This window comes from Podarcis raffonei, chromosome 14, assembly GCF_027172205.1.
Source record: "Podarcis raffonei isolate rPodRaf1 chromosome 14, rPodRaf1.pri, whole genome shotgun sequence".
Classification (NCBI taxonomy): domain Eukaryota; kingdom Metazoa; phylum Chordata; class Lepidosauria; order Squamata; family Lacertidae; genus Podarcis; species Podarcis raffonei.
The window spans coordinates 53,193,602-53,214,597 of NC_070615.1; the positions used below are offsets into that span (position 1 = coordinate 53,193,602).

The 20,996-nt window shown below is 44.0% G+C and overlaps 1 protein-coding gene across 2 annotated transcripts in view; it reads right to left on the bottom strand.

The window, feature by feature from the left end:
* CREBBP (CREB binding protein) overlaps positions 1–20,996 on the bottom strand; it is a 70,467-nt gene that overhangs the window by 16,380 nt on the left and 33,091 nt on the right. For both annotated transcript variants that reach the window (XM_053365759.1, XM_053365758.1), the window contains 6 exons: positions 16,482–16,907; positions 12,285–12,464; positions 5,621–5,795; positions 4,962–5,080; positions 3,796–4,035; positions 2,163–2,251 (listed from right to left, as the gene is read on the bottom strand). In XM_053365759.1, coding sequence (XP_053221734.1) covers positions 2,163–2,251; positions 3,796–4,035; positions 4,962–5,080; positions 5,621–5,795; positions 12,285–12,464; positions 16,482–16,907 — 1,229 coding nt within the window. The remainder of the gene's footprint in view (positions 1–2,162; positions 2,252–3,795; positions 4,036–4,961; positions 5,081–5,620; positions 5,796–12,284; positions 12,465–16,481; positions 16,908–20,996) is intronic.

The window sequence follows — 20,996 nt, forward strand, 5'->3', positions numbered from 1 at the left end:
ACATTGTTTATATTGTAATTAAATACAATATAGACACACACAAAAATAGATCAAGGCTTTGCAAACTGAAACAGGAAGTTGTGAAAAATTTTGTGAACCAAACTGAAGTGGTCAGTCTTCCACATCCCTTGCTGCTTTTAAGTAATCCAAGAAGGTTAAAAGCAAAGGTCTCTTTCAGACACAAACCTGCGTTCGAATAAGGCCCAAGTCCATATTTCTTGTTTTGCTCTGGGTAAACTGGAAGCAAAACTATCCCCTTCTAAGGCAATCTTGACTAAATGTTTGGAAAGGGTATGAACTGAAACACCAAGGAAGGTAAGAAACACAGGCTAGGGCAATCCATGGGGGACGGGGACAGAGACACACCGGGATGCCTTGAGACAAACAGAGGAAACAGGTGGGAGCAGCCAGGGCAGCGCCAGCCGTCCGAACACCACAGCTCTCCACTCTGGTCACCACAATGAACCAACCAAGGGGAGATGAGAACGCAGTTTCCTGGGAGGTCCACACACACACACACACACACACACACACACACACACATGTCCACAGGCTGAGAGTCTCCTGGGACTATCTCGTTCAAGGGGAGAGAGGCTCTCATCGAAACCTACGGAGCAAGTCTGTTCCCGGAAGACAAGCTAGCAACCAAGAGCTACTCAGAAAACCAGGGGCCGGTGATGATTTTCAGGCACCAGAAGTGCCTCCCCAGGGAGAAAGCAGCAACAGAAAGGGCACCCGCTCCTCCATAAGGGACCCCGTGAGCAAGAGAGGAGGGGTGGGTGGCCTCGACAGCAGGGTGCACAACTGACAGCAACCAGAGGGAGGAATTATTAAAACCAGGACTTTGCCTAAGGCCTCCATTCACTAGTTCACGATTTTTAAATTATGACTATGTGCGCAATCACTGAATAACTACAAAAAAATTAAAACTCCAGGATTCCTGGGCAATATAAGAGTGCATTCTGCTCAGAAGTAATACACGTTGAGTTCAGCTGATTTGCTCCCAGGTAAGCGGGTGGCGCTGTGGGTTAAACCTCAGCGCCTAGGACTTGCCAATCGCATGGTTGGCGGTTCGAATCCCCACGGCGGGGTGCGCTCCCGTTGCTCGGTCCCAGCGCCTGCCAACCTAGCAGTTCAAAAGCACCCCCGGGTGCAAGTAGATAAATAGGGACCGCTTACTGGCGGGAAGGTAAACGGCGTTCCGTGTGCGGCTCTGGCTCCCGGCCTATAGAGTGAGATGAGCGCACAACCCCAGAGTCTGTCAAGACTGGCCCTTACGGGCAGGGGTACCTTTACCTTTAAGCATTTATAGGATTGCAACCTAAAAACCCACCTTTCCAGGAAGTTTTTGGAACAACCTGCTAGTCCCAATATGGTAGAGTGGTTAATCCATTAATCCATTCCGGAAGTCCGTTCTTAAACCAAAGTGTTCTTAAACCAAGGAATGCTATCCCATAGCAGAATTTACAAATGGAACACACTGAACAGGAAGCAGAACCATAGCTGTCAACTTTCAGATTTGAAAATAAGGGATCAGCAGCTTTGAAAATAAGGGATCAGCAGCCTCCCCTGTCCCGGGGACAGTCTATGGGATGTGTAACAATCCGGGATAGCAGCGGGAAGCGGCGCTGGAATAAGGGAATTTCCCGCAAAAAAAGAGAAGGTTGACAGCTATGAGCAGAACGTGTTCTCCTTCCAAGGCAAAGTTCACAAACCAAAACACCTACTTCTGGGTTTGCAGCGTTCTTAATCCAAGTTGTTCATAAACTAAGCTGTTCTTAAACAAAGGTACCACTGTGTTGTAAATAAGCCAACGTGAAATTGCCACCTCTCCTTCCTTCCCCTTCTCTTGATTTTTGCTCTCTCTCTTTTATTTTGACTCATGAGCTTGCAAGCGACATGCAGCCCACCAGCCAAGGAGCTTGCCAGGGGATACCTTCACTAAATCACCACAATAGTCCAAGCCCCAAGTGGGGTCGGGAGCTTTTCTGAAAACATTAAAATATGGCACTTGTAGCCCCTCGAGGGCTAGTCAGTCTTGCTGGGAACTCTCCAGGGACTCCTTGTCCGTGTTCTTGTGGGGCGAGGAGCCACCTCTAAGCTCAGGTCCTGCTCTAAGAAAATACTGCCCCCCTCTGAGTCCTGAGAAGGCCCAGACTTACCTGTTCTGGTAACTGTAGTAGGCGGCATCCCGGGGAATAGTACACAGCTGCTTCCCATAACAGCACAAGGTCTGGGGAGAAAATTCGTACTGAAAAAGAAGAAAAGCCAGAGAGAAAAGATGACTATATGCAACAACTACAGGCACACGTTTGTGTGGCACAAATTTCTTCTACAGCAGAGGCAGCGCTTTTTATTTTTTTTAGCTTCAGCAGTTTATTGTTTTAATTCACTGTTCACTGTTGTTCTTTCCAAGAGGACAAGCCCCTTCCCCTCAAAAAAACAGTCCTGTATGGAGCATAGCCAGCAACCACTGAATATTATGTGCCAATTGGAAAATAAAAATGGGTGTGTGCCTGTTTGAGCCCCTAGAACTGACGGGCGGCTGAAGAGCACGGCTGGACTGCATCTGGGAAGAGCAGAAAGGAGACACAGCCACACTGGGCTGCGCTCGCACTCATTAAAAGAGATAAATCCAGAAAGTTAGAAATTCACAGAAAACAGTAAGAGATTGAGCATAATGCAATGTCTAACTAAAATCTGTAGTATTAAAAAAACCAAGCCCTAATGGAGCATTATTCTTCTTTGTAGGAAGAACCACAATGATCTTGGGATTATTTAGTCAGTTAGCCAACATCTGCAGAGCAGCTCTTTGCAACGCTGTGCAGGCAGAATTTAGAAACTGTAAAACAGCATGCAAGCCATCGACACTTTTAAAAAGTAATAGATATTTTAAGCAGAATGTTCTGTGTTCTGACCTTTATGTATGAATTAAAAATACTTAGTGTTAGCTGCTGGCTCACTTTATTACAGATAGCAGGCAATTGCAACATTCTCCATCATATTTGCAGAGCACAATGCCTTAAAACATTTGTTCTCAAGATTTGCACCCCAAATTTAATAACCAAATGCTCAGGGCAGGAAGGTTCACACACGGATCTCCCTGAGAAGGATCCATGTGTGCCAAAAACATAACAGTGGCTCGTCTTTTTAAAAATTCAAGAGCACTTTTTAGGAAGAATTAAAAAGCCTGGCTACCACTAGATCAGACCAAAGTGGGTCCCTCTGGTCTTACACCCCATTTCTCACAGTGACCAACGAGGCACAGCTGGGAAGTCTGCAAGCAGAGCATGTGATCACAAGCCCTTCCTTCTGCTGCTGCTCAGCCCCATTCTGAGGGAAGCATGCAGCCCCTGTTGCGAGGAGCCACAAAAGAAGCCCTCACTTGCACAATTTTACTAGTTGTAGAGCATGATGTGCTGCGCATATGAATTCAATCTAGTTCTCATCAAATTGTAGCAAGTGGAACACACACCTGCGCATGTATCTGAGTCAACGTTTTTAAGTATAAGAATCTGTCAAAATTCAACACAGATATTTTGAAAATAAAGACCTGCTGGTCCTACTCAGAGCAGATCCACTGAAATTAATATGATTAACTTGGGTCCACTAATTTCAGGGGGTAATTATGCCTGAAAATGGATACAACCTCTTTTAAATGACATTTAAAGTCAATCTCATAAAATCAGCTTCTCAAAGAGAAAGTTCTGATAAATGCACACATTCACACTGTGAATGTGAAACACACGGGTTTTGTATGTTCAAAGACCATAGCTGTGAAGAAACCATGAATACCTTGCGTCCACAACAGTATCCCAAGGACTGCATAACAGGGTCGATTTCTTGTTCAAAGACCTCGGCCAGCTTAGTGCAAAATTTATAGACTCGTGACGTCTTGCGATTATAAAGCCAGGCATTATTGAACATTAGCCAAACATCATCCACGTACTGCCAGGGCTCTTGATACTGCCCTGTGTCCAACTTGCGCTTAATGGTGGAAAGATCCATGGGATTCTTCACTATGTCAAAATAGTCCTGCAAATTAGAAAAAAGAAGGAACACAGTGTCAGCTGGGCATTCAAATCCAAAGTTTCCAAAAAATAGTAATTTTTATTGATGGGAGATCAGCCCATCATAACAGCAACCTCAGGAGACTGTGTCGCGTAATGGTTAGAGTGCCTGGGAGACTTGGGTTGAAATCCCCACCCAGATAGATCTTGCTCTTAGGGACCCTGCGTCTTGACCAGTCTGATGCACCTGAAATTAGGGTGCTGTCACAGGTGGATGTTGCTTGCAAAAATCACACATTGTCAGGGTTTAGAGAGAATCGGGCTGAACTGCCATCTGGGTGGGATGACACCACCACCCTCTGGATCCCTACAGCTCTGAATAAACGGATGCCCAAAGCTCCGTTAGCAACAGCAGCCATTAAGCAGCTCAAGACGTCGCACATACTGAAGCCAACTGTCCCAACCTCTGAGCAGTGCTACACAAAATAATGACCTAGACAGAAAGGTACAGTGAACCTTGAAAACAGTCCTCACTTGAAAGAAATGCTTAACGGTGGAAAATCTTGTCTTGCCTTCAAATTTCCTATATTTGTCTACTCAGAGACAGACCTGGAAGAAGACTTTGGCTGTATGGCAGACTAATAAACTATGCGCTTGGCTCTGGGAGCTACAGGAGTTCCTGGGCAGCAAGGCCACAGGGACTACTTTAGAACCTAAATCCAAAAGAATTGCCACCAGTCAAAGGACTGCCCAACAGTGAAAATTACACACAACTGCCTACCTGACAAGCCCACACCCTGCGAGAGACAGCTGTGACTTGCTTGCAAAACACTCTGCTGCTCAACTGGCTTCAATCCAATCTGCCTGAGATTGTTTCTTAGCTACGGTGCCAAGACTGACGCGCTGGCTCCTGGGAAGGCCCAGGGACACCCGGCCCACCTTCTCACTTACCGGAATCCCCAGGAGTTGAGGGTCCACGGGTTGCCGGAAGGGCAAGGACTCTGGGTCCTGGCGATACAAAGCTTCCAGGGTGGGCATGAGGGCCTGGCGCAGCTCTTCAGGCTTAAAGACTGTTGAAAATATCCAAATGAGTTAACGTAAATAAAACCACAGGTCAATTCTATCTACAGTCATCTCATTCATGAAATAAGCAGTATTTCGTCATCAAATCGTAAATAGCTGGTGGAATTCAGTCTATAAGATGTGGCAACAGCTGCTCAGGACACTGTGTTTTTATGCAGGGCGTCGCTCTGGGATTGATGGAGGAAGGGAGGTATACAAATTTAAAGAACAACAGCAACTAGAAAACTTGGGCCACTTCACAGGGAAAAAAGAAGTAGCTTTAACTGTGACAGGTAAAAAAGAAGGCTCTCCCTGTTCAGAGACAGAATGCCTTTGTTCAGGAGAGGCTGAGGGACAGCAAGTCGCTGTCGCTACCCGTCACCCCCTGCTTGTGAAGCTGCCTGGCCACTGCAGGAGACAACCTGGGGAAGCCCAACTGAGCAAGATGCTTCTTCTCTTCCTACTTTAGAAGACGGGGACAACATTAACATGGAGCACAAGCTAGTGGCAGACAGACGTACTTGAGGGCTACACAGATGTAGACTTACTCTTTTTCCTTGGCTGAGATGGTGACGTGGACTGGGAGGCGGCACCGCTACTGCCCCCGTCATCCTCCTCTTTTATCTCAGGCTTCTTCCCTTCTATCTCCATGGGCTCCTGCTTGATCTCCACCCCATTTGTTTCTTCTTTGGTTTGCGTGGGGCCTGGAACGTCCTCCTCCACCTGAAAAGCAGATGGCACAGTGAGGAGTCACAAACTCCACGGCCACGCAGGTCAGCTTCCCCAGCAAAGCAAGAGAGAATGGAATATTTAACATGTTAATATCCATCCATCCATCCATCCAATATTCTGTTTTTTTTTTTTTATAAATTTTTTTTTTATAAATTTTTTTATTGCTTTTTTCCAGAATCTAAATCCATCATCAATAACACAACAAAAGCGGTTTTACAGAAAGAAAAAGAAATTAAACAAGAAAAAATTCATTTTTCGAAGTCTTTTTTTTTTTTTTTCATCATCCACTGGACTTCCCCATCTCCTCCATCCCTGCATTCTTTATAATAAATATAAACAGCAAATTAATACCTTGTTTCCTGTGTTTTTGTATTTTCATCTAATTATTCACTCTGAAATTAAAACTTTTCTCAATCATTAACTTTGTTTCTATCAACTCCGAATTTCAATACTGAAGCATATTTACCTCAAACCTTAGCAAATTTTTAACATTCATATATCTTATAATGTTTTTGTAAATAGTCCTTAAATTTTTTCCAATCCTCTTCCGCAGCCTCTTCTCCCAGGTCTCGGATTCTGCCAGTCATTTCGGCTAGTTGCATATAGTCCATCAGTTGTGTGTGCCATTCTTCCAGTGTGGGTAGCTCCTGTGCCTTCCAGTATTTAGCTATGAGAATTCTTGCTGCAGTCGTTGCATATAGAAAGAAGGTTCTGTCTTTCTTAGGTATCCTCTGGCCCACAATGCCCAAGAGGAAGGCCTCTGGTTTCTTCTGAAAGGTATACTTAAATACCTTTTTCAACTCGTTATAAATCATTTCCCAGAAGGCCTTCACCCTCGGGCATGTCCACCAGAGGTGGTAAAAAGTTCCTTCAGCCTCCTTACATTTCCAACATTTATTATCAGACAAATGGTATATCTTTGCAAGTTTGACTGGGGTCATGTACCACCTGTACATCATTTTCATAATATTTTCCTTTAAGGCACTACATGCCGTAAATTTTATACCGGTGGTCCATAACCTTTCCCAGTCCTCAAACATAATGTTGTATCCAATATCTTGTGCCCATTTTATCATGGCTGATTTGACTGTCTCATCTTGAGTATTCCATTTAAGCAGCAAGTTGTACATTCTTGAAAGCACTTTCGTCTTAGGTTCAAGTAATTCTAGTTCTAATTTTGATTTTTCCACCTGGAAACCAATTTTTTTATCTTTTTTAAAGATCTCTAAAATTTGGGCATAGTGAAACCAGTCTCGCACCTTCCCTTTCAATTTTTCAAAGCTCTGCAACCTCCAAGTGTCACCCACTCTTTCTATTATTTCACAGTATTTTGCCCAGCCACCCCCCATATTAAGTATTTTTGTGGCTTTAGCCTCCATCGGTGATAACCACCTCGGAGTCTTGTTTTCAAATAAGTCCTTGTATTTAGTCCAGACAGAAAACAGAGATTTCCTTACAATATGGTTTTTAAACAACTTATGAGACTTTACCTTGTCGTACCACAAATATGCATGCCACCCAAAAGCATTGTTGAACCCTTCCAGATCTAGGACATCAGTGTTTTCTAGCAAAAACCAATCTTTCAGCCAGCAGAGGGATGCAGCTTCATAATACAACCTTAAGTCCGGCAGGGCAAAACCCCCTCTTTCCTTTGCATCTGTTAATATTTTAAATTTTATTCGGGGCTTTTTGCCCTGCCAGACAAACTTCATAATGTCCCTCTGCCACTTTCCAAAACATTCCACTCTGTCCACGATCTGTAGGGTCTGGAACAGAAACAGCATTTTTGGCAATACATTCATCTTTACTGCTACAATTCTTCCCAACAAGGAAAGTTTCAATCTTGACCAGATTTCTAGATCCTTTTTAATTTCAGACCAACATTTTTCATAATTATCTTTAAACAGATTCAAATTTTTCCCAGTCAAGTTGACCCCCAGGTATTTCACTTTATTAACAACGTTTAGTTCTGTTTCCTTCTGAAACCCATCTATTTCTAAAGGTGTCAAGTTTTTTGCCAAAACCTTAGTTTTTTGTTTGTTTAACTTGAATCCCGCCACCCGACCAAACTCAGAAATTAATTCCAATACTCTTTTTGTGCTGGACACCGGCTCCTGTAATGTCAAAACCAAGTCATCTGCAAAGGCCTTCAGTTTATATTGTTTTCCTCCGACCTGTATTCCTTCCACCTGCTGATCCTTCCTGATCAAATTTAGCAAAACCTCAAGGACAGAAATAAATAGCAAGGGTGATAGGGGGCACCCCTGTCGTGTTCCTTTTTCAATTTTAAACTCTTCTGTCACCACATTGTTTACTATCAATTTAGCCTTTTGTTCTGAATATATTGCATCTATGCCATTTTGGAACGCCCTTCCCACTCCCATCCCTTCCAAATTCTTCTTCATAAATTTCCAAGATATATTGTCAAAGGCCTTCTCCGCGTCTATAAATATCAAAACTGCTTTTGTATTCAAATTTGTCTGTAGAAGTTCCAGAACGTCAACAATGTTCCTAGTATTATCTGACAAATGCCTGCCAGGGAGAAAGCCTGCTTGGTCTTTATGAATAACTCCATTTAAGACTTTTTTCAATCTATTTGCCAAAATGTCAGCAAAAATCTTGTAATCCACGTTTAGGAGTGAGATGGGACGGTAGTTCTTAAGTTGAGTCTTTTCAGATTCCAATTTTGGTATCAAAGTGATGAATGCCTCTTTCCACGATTCTGGTGCCCCCTTCCCTTCCATAATTTGATTACATACCTCCATCAATGGCTGAGTCAGGTATTCCTTCAATATCTTATAGTATTTGGAGGTAAGTCCATCTGGGCCCGGGGATTTGCCTAGTTGCATGTTCTGAATGGCATTTTCGATTTCCTGTTGGGTTATTTTATAATTCAGGTCAGTTTGTTTGTCTTGTGTTAGTTTTTGTAGGCCATAGCTTTTTAAAAATTTATTTATTTCAGTCTCCACTTGGGGTCCTTGGGAAAACAATTTTTTAAAATATCTCTGGAAACACTTTCTAATTTCCTCTGGTTTCTGAATACATTCTCCTTCAACCTCTAGATTGGTAACAAAGTTCAGTTTTTGTCTCTTTTTCAGCTGCCATGATAGCAGCTTCCCACATTTATTTGCCGATTCAAATGATCTTTGTTTCATCTGTTTGATTTTCCATTCAACTTCTTGATTTATCAGTTTTGCATATTGTGCTTGATGGAATTTTATTTCTCTCAAAACTTCTTTTGATTTTGGATTTAGTCTCAACTTTTTCTCTCCGTCTTTTATCCTTTCCAAGATCTTGTCCTTTTTACCGTTCCAGAGTTTTTTCTTAATAGAATTCTGCTGTATCAGAAACCCTCTCATAACAGCTTTGCTTGCGTCCCAGATTGTTTTTTTTTCCACCGAAGTGTTCAAATTTAGTTCAAAGTAGTCTTTCATCGTCTTTTGGGCCTTCTTCACTATCTCCTGGTCTCTAAACAATGCATCATTCATTCTCCATCTGAAGGATCCAGCTGGTGTAAGTCTCAAGTCCATTTTCAAGGGGTTATGGTCGGAGCAAGTTTTAGGGCAGATCTCTACTTTTTTGGTCTTGGGTGCCAGTCCTCTAGATATCCAGATTTGGTCGATTCTTGTCCAGGATAGGTGGGCCTCAGAAAAGAATGTTCCCTCTCTACCTAGGGGGTTCTTTGTCCTCCAGATATCAATCAAGTCCATATTGTCTGTGAGTTCAAAAAAAGTCTTTGGTAGTCTGCCATCTTTAGTCACATTTTGATTTTGTGACTTATCCATGTGTGTGGAGACAACCCCATTCATATCTCCCATCAGAATGATGTTATTATAGTCCATATGGTCCAGCATTGTCTCATGCAGCTTCCCATAAAATTCAGATTTCCCCTCATTTGGTGCATAAATTCCAATTATCAAAAATTTTTCTCCTTGTGATTGTATTTCGATCGCCAAAATTCTTCCTTGTTCATCTTTGAACACAAATTTTGGTGCTAGGCTCTCCTTTGCATATATCACGACTCCCCTTTTCTTTTCTTTAGCTGATGAAATAAATTCTTGGCCTAGTCGCTTGTTTATTAGCACTCTTCTGTGGAGCCTAGTCACATGGGTTTCCTGGAGACAAATGACGTCTAGTTGTTCTTTCCTCAAAATGTGAAAAATCCTTTTCCTTTTTTCAGGGGAATTTGCCCCATGGATATTCCAACTAAAAAGCTGCAGAGACATCCTGGATCAGCTTGTTAGCCGATGGGGTTGTCTCCCTTCTCGTCTATGTCTGGAGGTGGATCTTTTGTACCAGGCGTGGGGGGTGGCCAGGTACCTGCTGTCCCTTTTCGAAGGTCCTCCCCGTGATCGTTTAGGAATTTTTCTTGCTCTTCTGCTGTTCTGATTCTCACCTTCTTCCCTTTCAAATTAAAAGATAATCCTTGGGGGAATTCCCACCTGTAAGGGATTGTGTTGTTTCTTAATAATCTTGCCAGATCCTTGTATGTAGTTCTTAAGTCCAACAATTGTTTTGGTATGTCTCTGAAGATTTCTGCTGTCTTTCCCTGTATCACCAATGGGTTTTTAAAATGTAGGCCAAGTATGTTGTCTTTTTCTTGCTTGTATCTCAATATGATCAAGCAATCCCTTGGTTTATCTTTCTTGGCCACTCTTCCCAATCTAAAAGCGGTGACGATTTTGAAGTCTTTCTCTTCTGCCAAACCCCAGAACTTGGATATTTCTGCAGTCAAAAAGCCAGCCAAATCTTCCTTTTCTAGTTCTGGAATATTTCTAATCCTAAGATTACTTTCCCGGTTTTTCAGCTCCGCCATAGACAGATAGGCCTGTTGTTCAGTGACCTGTCTACTCAGTGGTCTTACTTCCCCTCTTAATTCCTCAATCCTTTTTTTGTTTTGGTCTGCTTTCGTGTTTGCGTCCTCAGCTAATTTTCGGTTCTCTGATATAGTCTTTTCAAAATTTCCTATCGCCTGTGTGTTTTGAGCAACTTGGTCTGTCAACTTATTAATCGTTGCTGTAACCTGGTCAAATTTAGCCGCTTGTTCATCAGCTTTCTTATTTAATGCTGCCAGTTGATCCAATATTTCTTTAGAAATAGGGTCTAATCCTCCTGCAGCCATATCCTCCAAAACTGGCTGTTTAAATTGTCCTTCTTGCAGACCTATCACAATTGGAACAGATGATCTACGTGGCTGCACAGGCAAAGTTGATTGCAATAGTTCAGTTTGTTTTGCTTTCTTGGCAGCCCTTGTTTTTCCTGCCACACTCATTCCACAACTGTCTAGGTTTCAAGGTCAAATTGTAAATCCCATGGGGAAAGCAATCATCCAGGCAAAAAGATTTCCAAAACAACCAGCAGTTCTCAGAGGTTTATATTTCCACAATCCAGCAGGGGGAGCTCCCCAAAAGTTTCCACCATTTAATTCCCAAATATGGTAAAATCCAAAATAAGGGGGGGAAACCCTCTAAATTCACTTTAAACTGCAGATGATAAAGGTTCTTTGCGAAGGTGTGAACAACAGTTCCTTTTTTGTAACTGCAAAGTAGCCCAATGTAACTTTATGTCTCTATACACAGTTGCCACAGTCTGATGTTACTTTGTATCCAGGCAGCCCGTGAGCTGGGGCTTATAACTTTATAATCCACAAAATATAGAGAGGTATAGCACAGTCTCACAATCAAATCCAAACTTGCAGGGTAAGTTCCAACTTCTTTTAAACTCCTTTCAACGCTTCCGCTTTAAAAAAACTTTGCTCAGTACTTTAAACAGGGACGGAAGACTGACTTCCTTTTTAGCGTCTCCCGCTTTCAGCCGAAATTCACCAATTTGATGTCCAAATAAAGCCTCAAATTTCTTACTCACGAGTTTGTTGTTTCCAATCAAATGTTCAAAGAAGAAAGGTCAGCGCTCATCAGCAGCAGCCGCGCGGCTTCGCTTCCGCGGAAAGAGCGATGGATTCACAGCACCGCTACCCCCTCCACGTTCCGGAGCCCCTTACGGGGTCCCTTCTGCGTATCCGAGGTCGCTCCTGGTGCCCGCCGAATCCCACGGCCACGGGCTCACTCTACCCGTGGTTTTCCTAAACGGGTCGTCGCTGTGCCGCAGCGCACGACCCTTTTCCGCGGAGCCCCTCTTCAACAACTGAAGAGGACCGCCATTGCTGTTTCGCGCCGCCTCCGGAAGTCCAATATTCTGGATGATTTCCCTTCCCTGTGAATTCTCCTTCTAGTTTACCAGGCAGTGGGTGTTCTCTGCTCTACCCCACAAAGGGCAGGCTTTATTTCCCTACCGCTCCCTCCTGAAAGCTAGAAATTGCTGTCTAATCCCGGAATGGGGAACCACCAGATGTTTCTGGGCTAGAATTCTCATAAACTGGAGTTAAGAAGCCCAACAATATCTGGTGGGCACCAAACTCCTCCTCTCTGTGTCCCTGAACAGCACAGACTGACCATGACTATCCCTTGGGCCATTGCTTACCTCCAGTTTTGGATCTAGTTGAGCTTCACCACATTCGGACTCTGCTTTTTCCACCTTCCCTTCTTGCTTAATCTCTTGCGTTTGGGTCTCTGGCCCCAGCGGCTGAGCATTCACGTCGGTACTGGCGGCAGAGCCTGGCGTGGGCACCCTGTTGTCGATGCTTGCTGCTGCTTGGGATAGCTGGGGTGGGGAGGAGGGGGAAAAGACACTGAACCCACGGAAACCAGCCTTGTGCCCCGGTGCAGAACTCCAAAAAAAGAGGTCAGGTCAGATGACAGGGACATCACCAACGGCACCCAGCATGTCACCTGAAAGGCTATCCTTTCATGGAAGATGGAACCAGCTTGTTTTCTGCTGCTCCAGAGGGCAAGATCCGAACAGACTGATTCAAATTACAAGGAAGGAGATTGTGACTAAACACCAGGAAGACCTTTCTGACAGGAAGAGCCATTCGACAGTAGAACAGACAGTGGGATCACCTTCCTTGGAGGTTCTTAAGCAGAGGTTGGATGACCATCAGTCATGGAGGCTGAAGTTGAGATTCCTGCATCGCAGGGGGTTGGACTAGATGACCCCAGGGGTCCCGTCTATAATTCTATGAGTAATCCATTTAGTTTACCCCTGCCTAGAATTCACATCTGATAACAAGAGGCCTAACGGGATGTTACAGCACAACCGTCAGGGAATCATCCACCTCCTAAGCTTCTTATTGTAAGCTGCCCTGATAATTTATTTGAGGGGTAGTGTAGAAATCTAAACAGTAAATAACTGTTAATAGTCTAGGCACAGCCTAGACTCCCTCCCTCGGCAATCTTCGCGGAGCTCTGCCCCAATGGTGGCCAGTGGCTTGAATTTAATTAATTTTATAATGAATGATTTTAGAGTGTTGTTTGTGTTGTACCTTTGTACTGTTTTATTGTTGTTAGCCGCCCTGAGCCCGGCTTTGGCTGGGGAGGGCGGGATATAAATAAAATTTATTATTATTATTATTATTATTATTATTATTATTATTATTATTATTATTATTATTAAAATGGGGAATACTCAAGAATCGTCTCCCACAGCATGTTTGCAAATACAGTGGTATCTCGGGTTACAGACGCTTCAGGTTACAGACTCTGCTAACCCAGAAATAGTACCTCAGGTTAAGAACTTTGCTTCATGGTGTGAATAGAAATCGTGTGACTGCAGCGGGAGGCCCCATTAGCTAAAGTGGTACCTCAGGTTAAGAACAGTTTCAGGTTAAGAACGGACCTCCAGAACGAATTAAGTTCTTAACCAGAGAAAGCCTTGAAAAATATTCTAGGATCAATTATGCATGTTCTGGAAGCCTCCATGCTGGAGTATTGCAATGCATTATACCTGAGGCTGCCCTGGAAAATAATTCTGCGGATAGAACAAGCTGTGAGAACACAGAGACCAAGAGCTGGGAATATTTGCCAAAATGTCTGGCTCCTGATCCATTTCCAAGCTCAGCCCAAAAAGGTTTGTGCATTTGCTGTGCTCAGGGAACAGAACTTCCTCTCTCTCTGCCCCTGCCACCCCCATATCTGCTCTGGAGGTACCCCAAGCCCTCTGGAGCATATTCAGTGGGGTGCAGGGGTGGGGACTTCTGCTGTGCAGATAATTTTGGGAGCACAATGATTTTGCTGGATCAACCCTGCACAGCTTAGGATCAGGATGCCTGCTGGTTGCCTTTTCCCACCTGAGCGTTCCTGCGACTTAAAAGTCAGGTGGAGAGGCTACTCTCTGGGGACTCCATTCGTCAGAGATAGTCAGTAGCAAGCAGGAAAATGATATTTTAAAAGGTGGTGTTCTAAATATGAAATACTTCTCACAAAGATAGCTTCCCTGACATTAACATCATTCTGGTGCCTGGCTTTTATTTTTCATGCTCTAGTCCAGGCGTCCTCAAACTCGGCCCCCCAGATGTTTTGAGACTACAATCCCCATCATCCCGGACCACTGGTCCTGCTAGCTAGGGATCATGGGAGTTGTAGGCCAAAAACATCTGGAGGGCTGAGTTTGAGGAAGCTGCTCTAGTGTATGGTTTTCCATTTGCTCTTTGCTTGCTATCTGATATTATAATCGGTGGTGATTTTTAGTTGTATTTTGGATTGTTCCTCCCCCCCCCCACTTCGTTTTATATTCCAATAGCCATCTCAAGCCTAGCTTTGCTCAGGAATTTTAAGAAACAAACAAAGCCAGTGATTTTAAAGGGCTGAGTCTGCTGTTTTAATTTGGAATGGCACCCAACTGCATCCAAACAATCAAAAACCTGCTCCTTGACCTCAGCAACCACCCCTCAAAGTTTGGTTGCGATATCTTCAGAGGGATCCAAATGCACAGCAAACAAACAACTTCTCAACACACCCAGCAGTCTGTGAGCTGCCATGGGAAAGGTTTTCAGAGGACAGGATACTGGTATTAAATATTAACTTCTTAAATATTAACATTTATTGTGGCAAAAGCTTTCACTGCCTGGAGCCCACTTTGTCAGAGGCAAATCTCAGCCATCTTTGCCTTCTGGCAAGTGCTTCCCCGAGTTACAAGCACGGAAGCAAGAGCGGAACGCTGCATGTTCTGCGGCTGCCTCCATGCCAACGCTCCTGCCCTAACAGAACACCATCCCTTCTTCAAGCCCACCCAAGCAACCCTTCCTTGAAAATGCCCAACGAAAGTGGTCCCCCCGTGTCCCAATTCTCAGCTCCCCTCCGCCGGACTCCACTGGCGCATGCAGCTTCCCCAGCCAGCCCTAACATTGTGCTCTCTAAGCGCACTCATTCTGTTCCTCCTAAACGGAGTCTTTGCCTCCCAGGAGTTGTCTCCGCTATCTTTGGGCTCATTCTGAAGTCCCTTCCGGCCTCCCCCTAGTCAGGCTGGCTCAGTTTCCTAAGGGCCTCCTGATGTCACAATGACGGTGGGTGACCCATTTTGGCCCAAGATTAAGGCTGGCTGGGGAAGCCCATCAGGCGAGATGGAACTTGCAAAGCGCTCAATACGGGGCTCTGCAGCTGCCCCTGCTCAGCTGATACTTTGCCTACAGTGCCCCCCCACCCCGCTCTCTAGTCAGCCACAGCTTTACCTGTCCCCCCTTGTAGGCGGGTGGGCTCATGTCTTCTTGGCCACAATGGCCTTGTGGGGCCTCCTGAGGCCCTCAGGCCTGAGGTTCCTCACTGCTGACCTACATGAACACAACTAGTCTTGGCCTCCTCCTCAGAGCTTGCTTTACCTCTTCACCCAGTGCAGCCTGCTGAGGTGCTGTGGCCTTTCCCCTTATACAAACACAATTATTACATCAACACCAACATCAACATCTCCTGAAGGTACAAAAATACGGGGCTGCCCTTTGCTGAGAGCACACCAACTGGTGAAAGGCTGGGAAATGGTTGTGTCACAGTAAGAGCTGCACTCTGCCAGCGTCAAAGGAAGAGCAGCCTGAGCGGAACATGTGAACAAGACATGCTCTTCCGCCCATCTTCAACGTCGGAAGGCTTAAAAGACTTGAGCAGTCTCCTGAGCAGGCAGGCAGGCTTACCTTCCCAGGTGGGAGAGACACTTCTGCTCTTCAACCGTCACTCTAAGCATTAGGAGCAGCTTGGCTGGCTGGCTGCCAGACCATGTGCTATTGAAACATCTGGGCTGCGAACCAGCACCCGGTGAGAACCTGCATCTCTCCAGATGTTGTTAGGCTACAACCCCTGTCCTCCCTGACCATTTGGCCTGCACATCTGAAGGGCCACAGGTTCTCCAGCCCATCCTAGGTCTTCTCTTCTTTTTGCTCTTCTCTTGATCCTCTTAGATGGAATCTGGATTGCAAGCAACTTGGGAACAGGAGCCCTGATCTCCTTCGGGTTGTTTTGCTTCTGAAACTACGCACAATGCTTCTAGAGAAGGCAGAGCTTCTAGAGAAATCCTAGTTCAGTGGGAGAGACAAAAGACTCCCGGTTCCGCCCCTGACTGAGTGATTCTGCTTGTTGGGGTACTGAGTGAGGTGGACCAGGTGCCTGTCTCGGGGTAAGGCAGCCTCCTATGCTGCTCCTGCTGGACGACATGCAACGAAGGTGAGGAAACGTTGTGCCCTGTACTCTGGGGTGCTGCACAGTGGCTGTGAGAGCACCGCTGCCATTCATGACAGAGTGCTTGCTCCCTGGTGCAAATGCTGGGCCCAGTAATGCAAAAAGGCCAAATACTCACCGGAGTGCCAGGGGCCTGGGCAGACATTGGCTGCTGCTGCTGCTGCTGAAGCTGCGGGGTTGGCACGGGTGGGGGCTGCACTGGGGTCTGAGGCTGTGGTGGGATCTGTGACTGGGCTGTGGCTTGCCCCGAAGGCGTGCTCTGCACCTGCGTAGCATTGGGGACGGAGCCGGCTGCTGGAGTGGGCGCCTGTCCCGCCGCGGAGACTGGTGTGGACGGCTGGGCAGGCACTGCAGGCTGTGGAGGCGTCATCCCTGGCGGGGTCTGGTGCTGGACCGGTGGCATGCCAGCTGCCACGCTGGACAAGAGAGGAGCCGCAGGCTGGTGAAGGGGTGGCTGGGTCACGGGAGGATATGAGAGCTGCTGGCTGCTTTGTGGTCCCAGCATATCCACAGAGTTGGGAAGAGCAGCTCCAGGAACTTGCCCCTGCCAGAGGGAGACACTGTTAGTGCTGCATTCAAAACCCCCTGTGTAAAAGTGGGCAACACAAGCAGAGCAAGTGCCAGTCTGGCTGCGTCCCTCTCTCACACCGTTTCCCCAATATCACATGGGGCACAAAGTACGCTTTTTGGGTAGGCAGGTGAGCCAGCCACTGTGAGTTACATCATATGTTTTGCACCGAATTCCTCCTCCTGCCTCTCCTTCAAGTTTCCACCTGTGACTAAGCTTGGTCAGACCAGTTCCTGAGCTGACAGATGGATGGACACAGTGGATGGACACAGAGAGCTGTGGCAGAAGGACGGATCCTGAGGCCTGGCTAGACTTGTGGTGAGCAGCTGCTATGCAGGGCTGGGTGGTGGCCAGGTCCCTTGCCTGCCAGAGAATGCCCCTTTGTGGTAAGAGAGTGAGCCAGCCACTGTGGCACCTCCCCAAGCCTCTTTGTGCTGTGGAGGTGTGACAAGAGGCTGCTCCTGTGGAGATAACACACCTGCTAAGACGCTCCTGCCCAGTGCTGCCTCTGCCAAGGCAAGAAGGTCCCATTAATAGTGGCAGGTGAAGGCAGAAGTGGAGGTCCAGGTAGACCAAATCTGGGTAACTAGGGGACTAGCCCCGAAGATAAAAAAAGTGGAAATTTGCCCTAAAACTTGCTCCGACCACAATGCAGTGAAGATGGAAATGACATTAACACCAATTGGTTCCTTTAGATGGAGGATGAATGACTCCTTGTTTAGGAATGAGGAAATTACTAAAAAGGCCCAGAAAAACTTGAGAGACTATTTTGAGATAAATATGAATACCACGACCGAAAAAAGAGTGATTTGGGACGCAAGCAAAGCAGTTATGAGAGGGTTTTTGATACAACAAAATGCAATCAAGAAAAGAGCTCAAAATGAAAAAAGGGGAAAATTTTTGGAGAAAATAAAGGACGGAGAAAAGAGACTGAGGGCGAAACCGAAATCACAGGAGATCCTGAAAGAGATAAAGTTATATCAAGCACAATATATGAAATTGATGAATCAGGAACTAGAATGGAAGATCAAACAGATGCGACAAAAGACATTTGAATCAGCGAATAAGTGTGGGAAACTGCTGGCATGGCAAATGAAAAAAAGACAAAAACTTAACACTATTACGAATCTGGTGGTGGAGGGAAAGAACATACAGAATCCTGCGGAGATCAGGAAGTGTTTTCAGAAGTACTTTAAACAGCTATATACACAGGAGACTCAGAAAGAAATAGACACTGACCGGTTTTTGAGAACAAATGGATTACAAAAAGTCTCTCAAGAGAATAAATTAATGCTGAACTACAAAATAACTGACCAAGAGGTGGAAGGAGCCATTCAGAATATGAAATTGGGCAAATCTCCAGGGCCGGATGGCCTGACTGCAAAATATTATAAATCTTTGAAAGAATGGTTAATACAGCCTTTGAAGGAAGTTTGCAATGAAATACTAGGGGGGGAAAGGCACCCGAGTCGTGGAAAGAAGCTTACATTACACTTATACCGAAAACAGAATCGGAAAAGACACAGCTTAAGAACTACCGTCCCATATCTTTACTCAATGTGGATTACAAATTTTTTGCTGAAATTATGGCTAAAAGATTAAAAAAGGTACTGGTAGAAGAAATTCATAAAGATCAAGCGGGCTTTCTCCCGGGGAGACATTTGTCAGATAACACAAGGAACATAATTAACATTTTAGAAAAATTACAAGTGAATATTAACACTAAAGCAGTTTTGATATTTGTGGACGCGGAGAAAGCCTTTGATAATATTTCTTGGAGTTTTATGAAGAAAAATTTACAGGGAATGGGGGTAGGCCAAGGCTTTGAAAACGGTATAGGTGGAATTTATTCCGAACAAAAAGCTAAGCTAATTGTGAATAACGTAGTCACAGAAGAGTTTAAGATTGAGAAAGGAACACGACAGGGCTGCCCAATCTCCCCATTGTTTTTTATTTCAGGTCCTGGAGGTTTTGCTCAATATGATCAGAAAAGACCAATTGGTTAAAGGTATACAACTCGGAGCTAAACAGTATAAATTGAAAGCTTTTGCTGATGATTTGGTTTTGACATTACAGGAGCCAGAATCCAGTACAAAAAGAGTATTGCAATTAATTCAAGAATTTGGTCAAGTTGCGGGATTTAAGTTGAAAACTAAGGTGTTAGAGAAAAATTTAACAGAGATTGAGAAAGAGAGGTTTCAGAAGGAGACAGGATTAATATTGGTCAAGAAAGTGAAATATCTAGGGGTTCATATGACTGCCAAAAATGTGAATTTATTTAAAGACAATTATGAAAAATGTTGGATGGAAGTGAAAAAAGATTTAGAAATATGGTCAAAATTGAAGTTATCATTGCTGGGCCGAATTGCTGCGATAAAGATGAATGTATTGCCTAGGATGCTGTTTTTGTTTCAAACATTGCAAATTTTGGACAAGATGGACTGTTTCAAGAAATGGCAGAGAGATATCTCAAGATTTGTCTGGCCTTGAATAAAATTTAAGATTTTAACTGACGCTAAAGAAAGAGGTGGATTTGCCCTGCCAGACCTTAAACTTTATTATGAATCAGCCGCATTTTGTTGGCTGAAAGATTGGCTGCTTCTTGAAAACACGGACATTTTGGCTTTAGAAGGTTTTAATAATGTTTTTGGATGGCATGCATACTTGTGGTATGACAAGGTCAAAGCACACAAAGCCTTTAAAAACCATATTGTCAGGAAAGCATTGTTTAATGTCTGGATGAGATAGAAGGATTTGCTGGAAAGTAAAACACCAAGGTGGCTGTCACCAATGGAGGCCAAGGCTCTGAAAAAAATTAATATGGAGACAAACTGGCCAAAATATTGGGAAATTTTGGAACAAGATGGAGATAGATTAAAGCTGCAGAGCTTTGACAGTTTAAAAACTAAAGTAAGAGACTGGCTTCACTACTATCAAATAAGGGAGGTTTATAATTTAGATAAGAAAATTGGTTTTCAGGTGGAAAAATCAAAATTGGAAACAGAATTGTTAGATCCTAAAATCAAGAATTTATCAAGAATGTATAACTTGCTGTTGAAATGGAATACACAAGATGAAACGGTTAAATCTGTTATGATTAAATGGGCACAAGATTTTGGACACAACATTATGATGGCTGACTGGGAAAAGTTATGGACCACAGGTATTAAGTTTACAGCTTGTAATGCCTTAAGAGAGAATATAATGAAAATGATTTACAGGTGGTACTTAACCCCAGTCAAGCTGGCTAAAATTTATCATCTGCCCGATAACAAATGTTGGAAATGTAAAGAGACTGAGGGCACATTCTTTCACCTTTGGTGGACATGCCCAAGGATCAAGGCTTTCTGGGAGATGATTTATAATGAAATGAAAAAGGTATTTAAATATACCTTCCAGAAGAAACCAGAGGCCTTCCTCCTGGGCATGGTCGGCCAATTGGTGCGAAGGGAGGATAGAACTTTTTTTTATGTACGCCACAACAGCAGCAAGAATACTCATCGGAAAGTACTGGAAGACACAAGAATTACCCACCCGAGAAGAATGGCAGACGAAAGTGATGGACTATATGGAATTGGCTGAGATGACTGGCAGAATCCGGGACCAAGGGGAAGAGTCAGTGGAAGAAGATTGGAAAAAATTTAAAGTATATCTTCAAAAACATTGTAAAATTAAGGACTGTTAGAAAGATGTTGGAAAAAGAAAATTAGGTAGTTTTGGTAGATATGATATAAAGGATTAAGTAAAAATGAGTTGATGAAATTGACGAAAGAGAGGACGTTAAATTATAATATATTAAATTAAATTACTTAAATGAAAATAAGGTTGGAAGGATTTGCTGAAAAAACGATTGGAACTAGAATACAAAATTGGGAGGTATGAGGAGGTCAAGGAAACAAGTAAAGGAAGAAAGTTTGTAAAGGTTTAATCTGTGCTTTTTCTATTTTAAGTGAATGTATTTTTATGCCTTTTTCTTTTTTTTTCTTTTTCTGTTATTGTTGTATTCTTTTTCTTTGTATTTTGTATTGCTTTTTTTGTTGTAATTTTAAACTTTGAAAAAATATG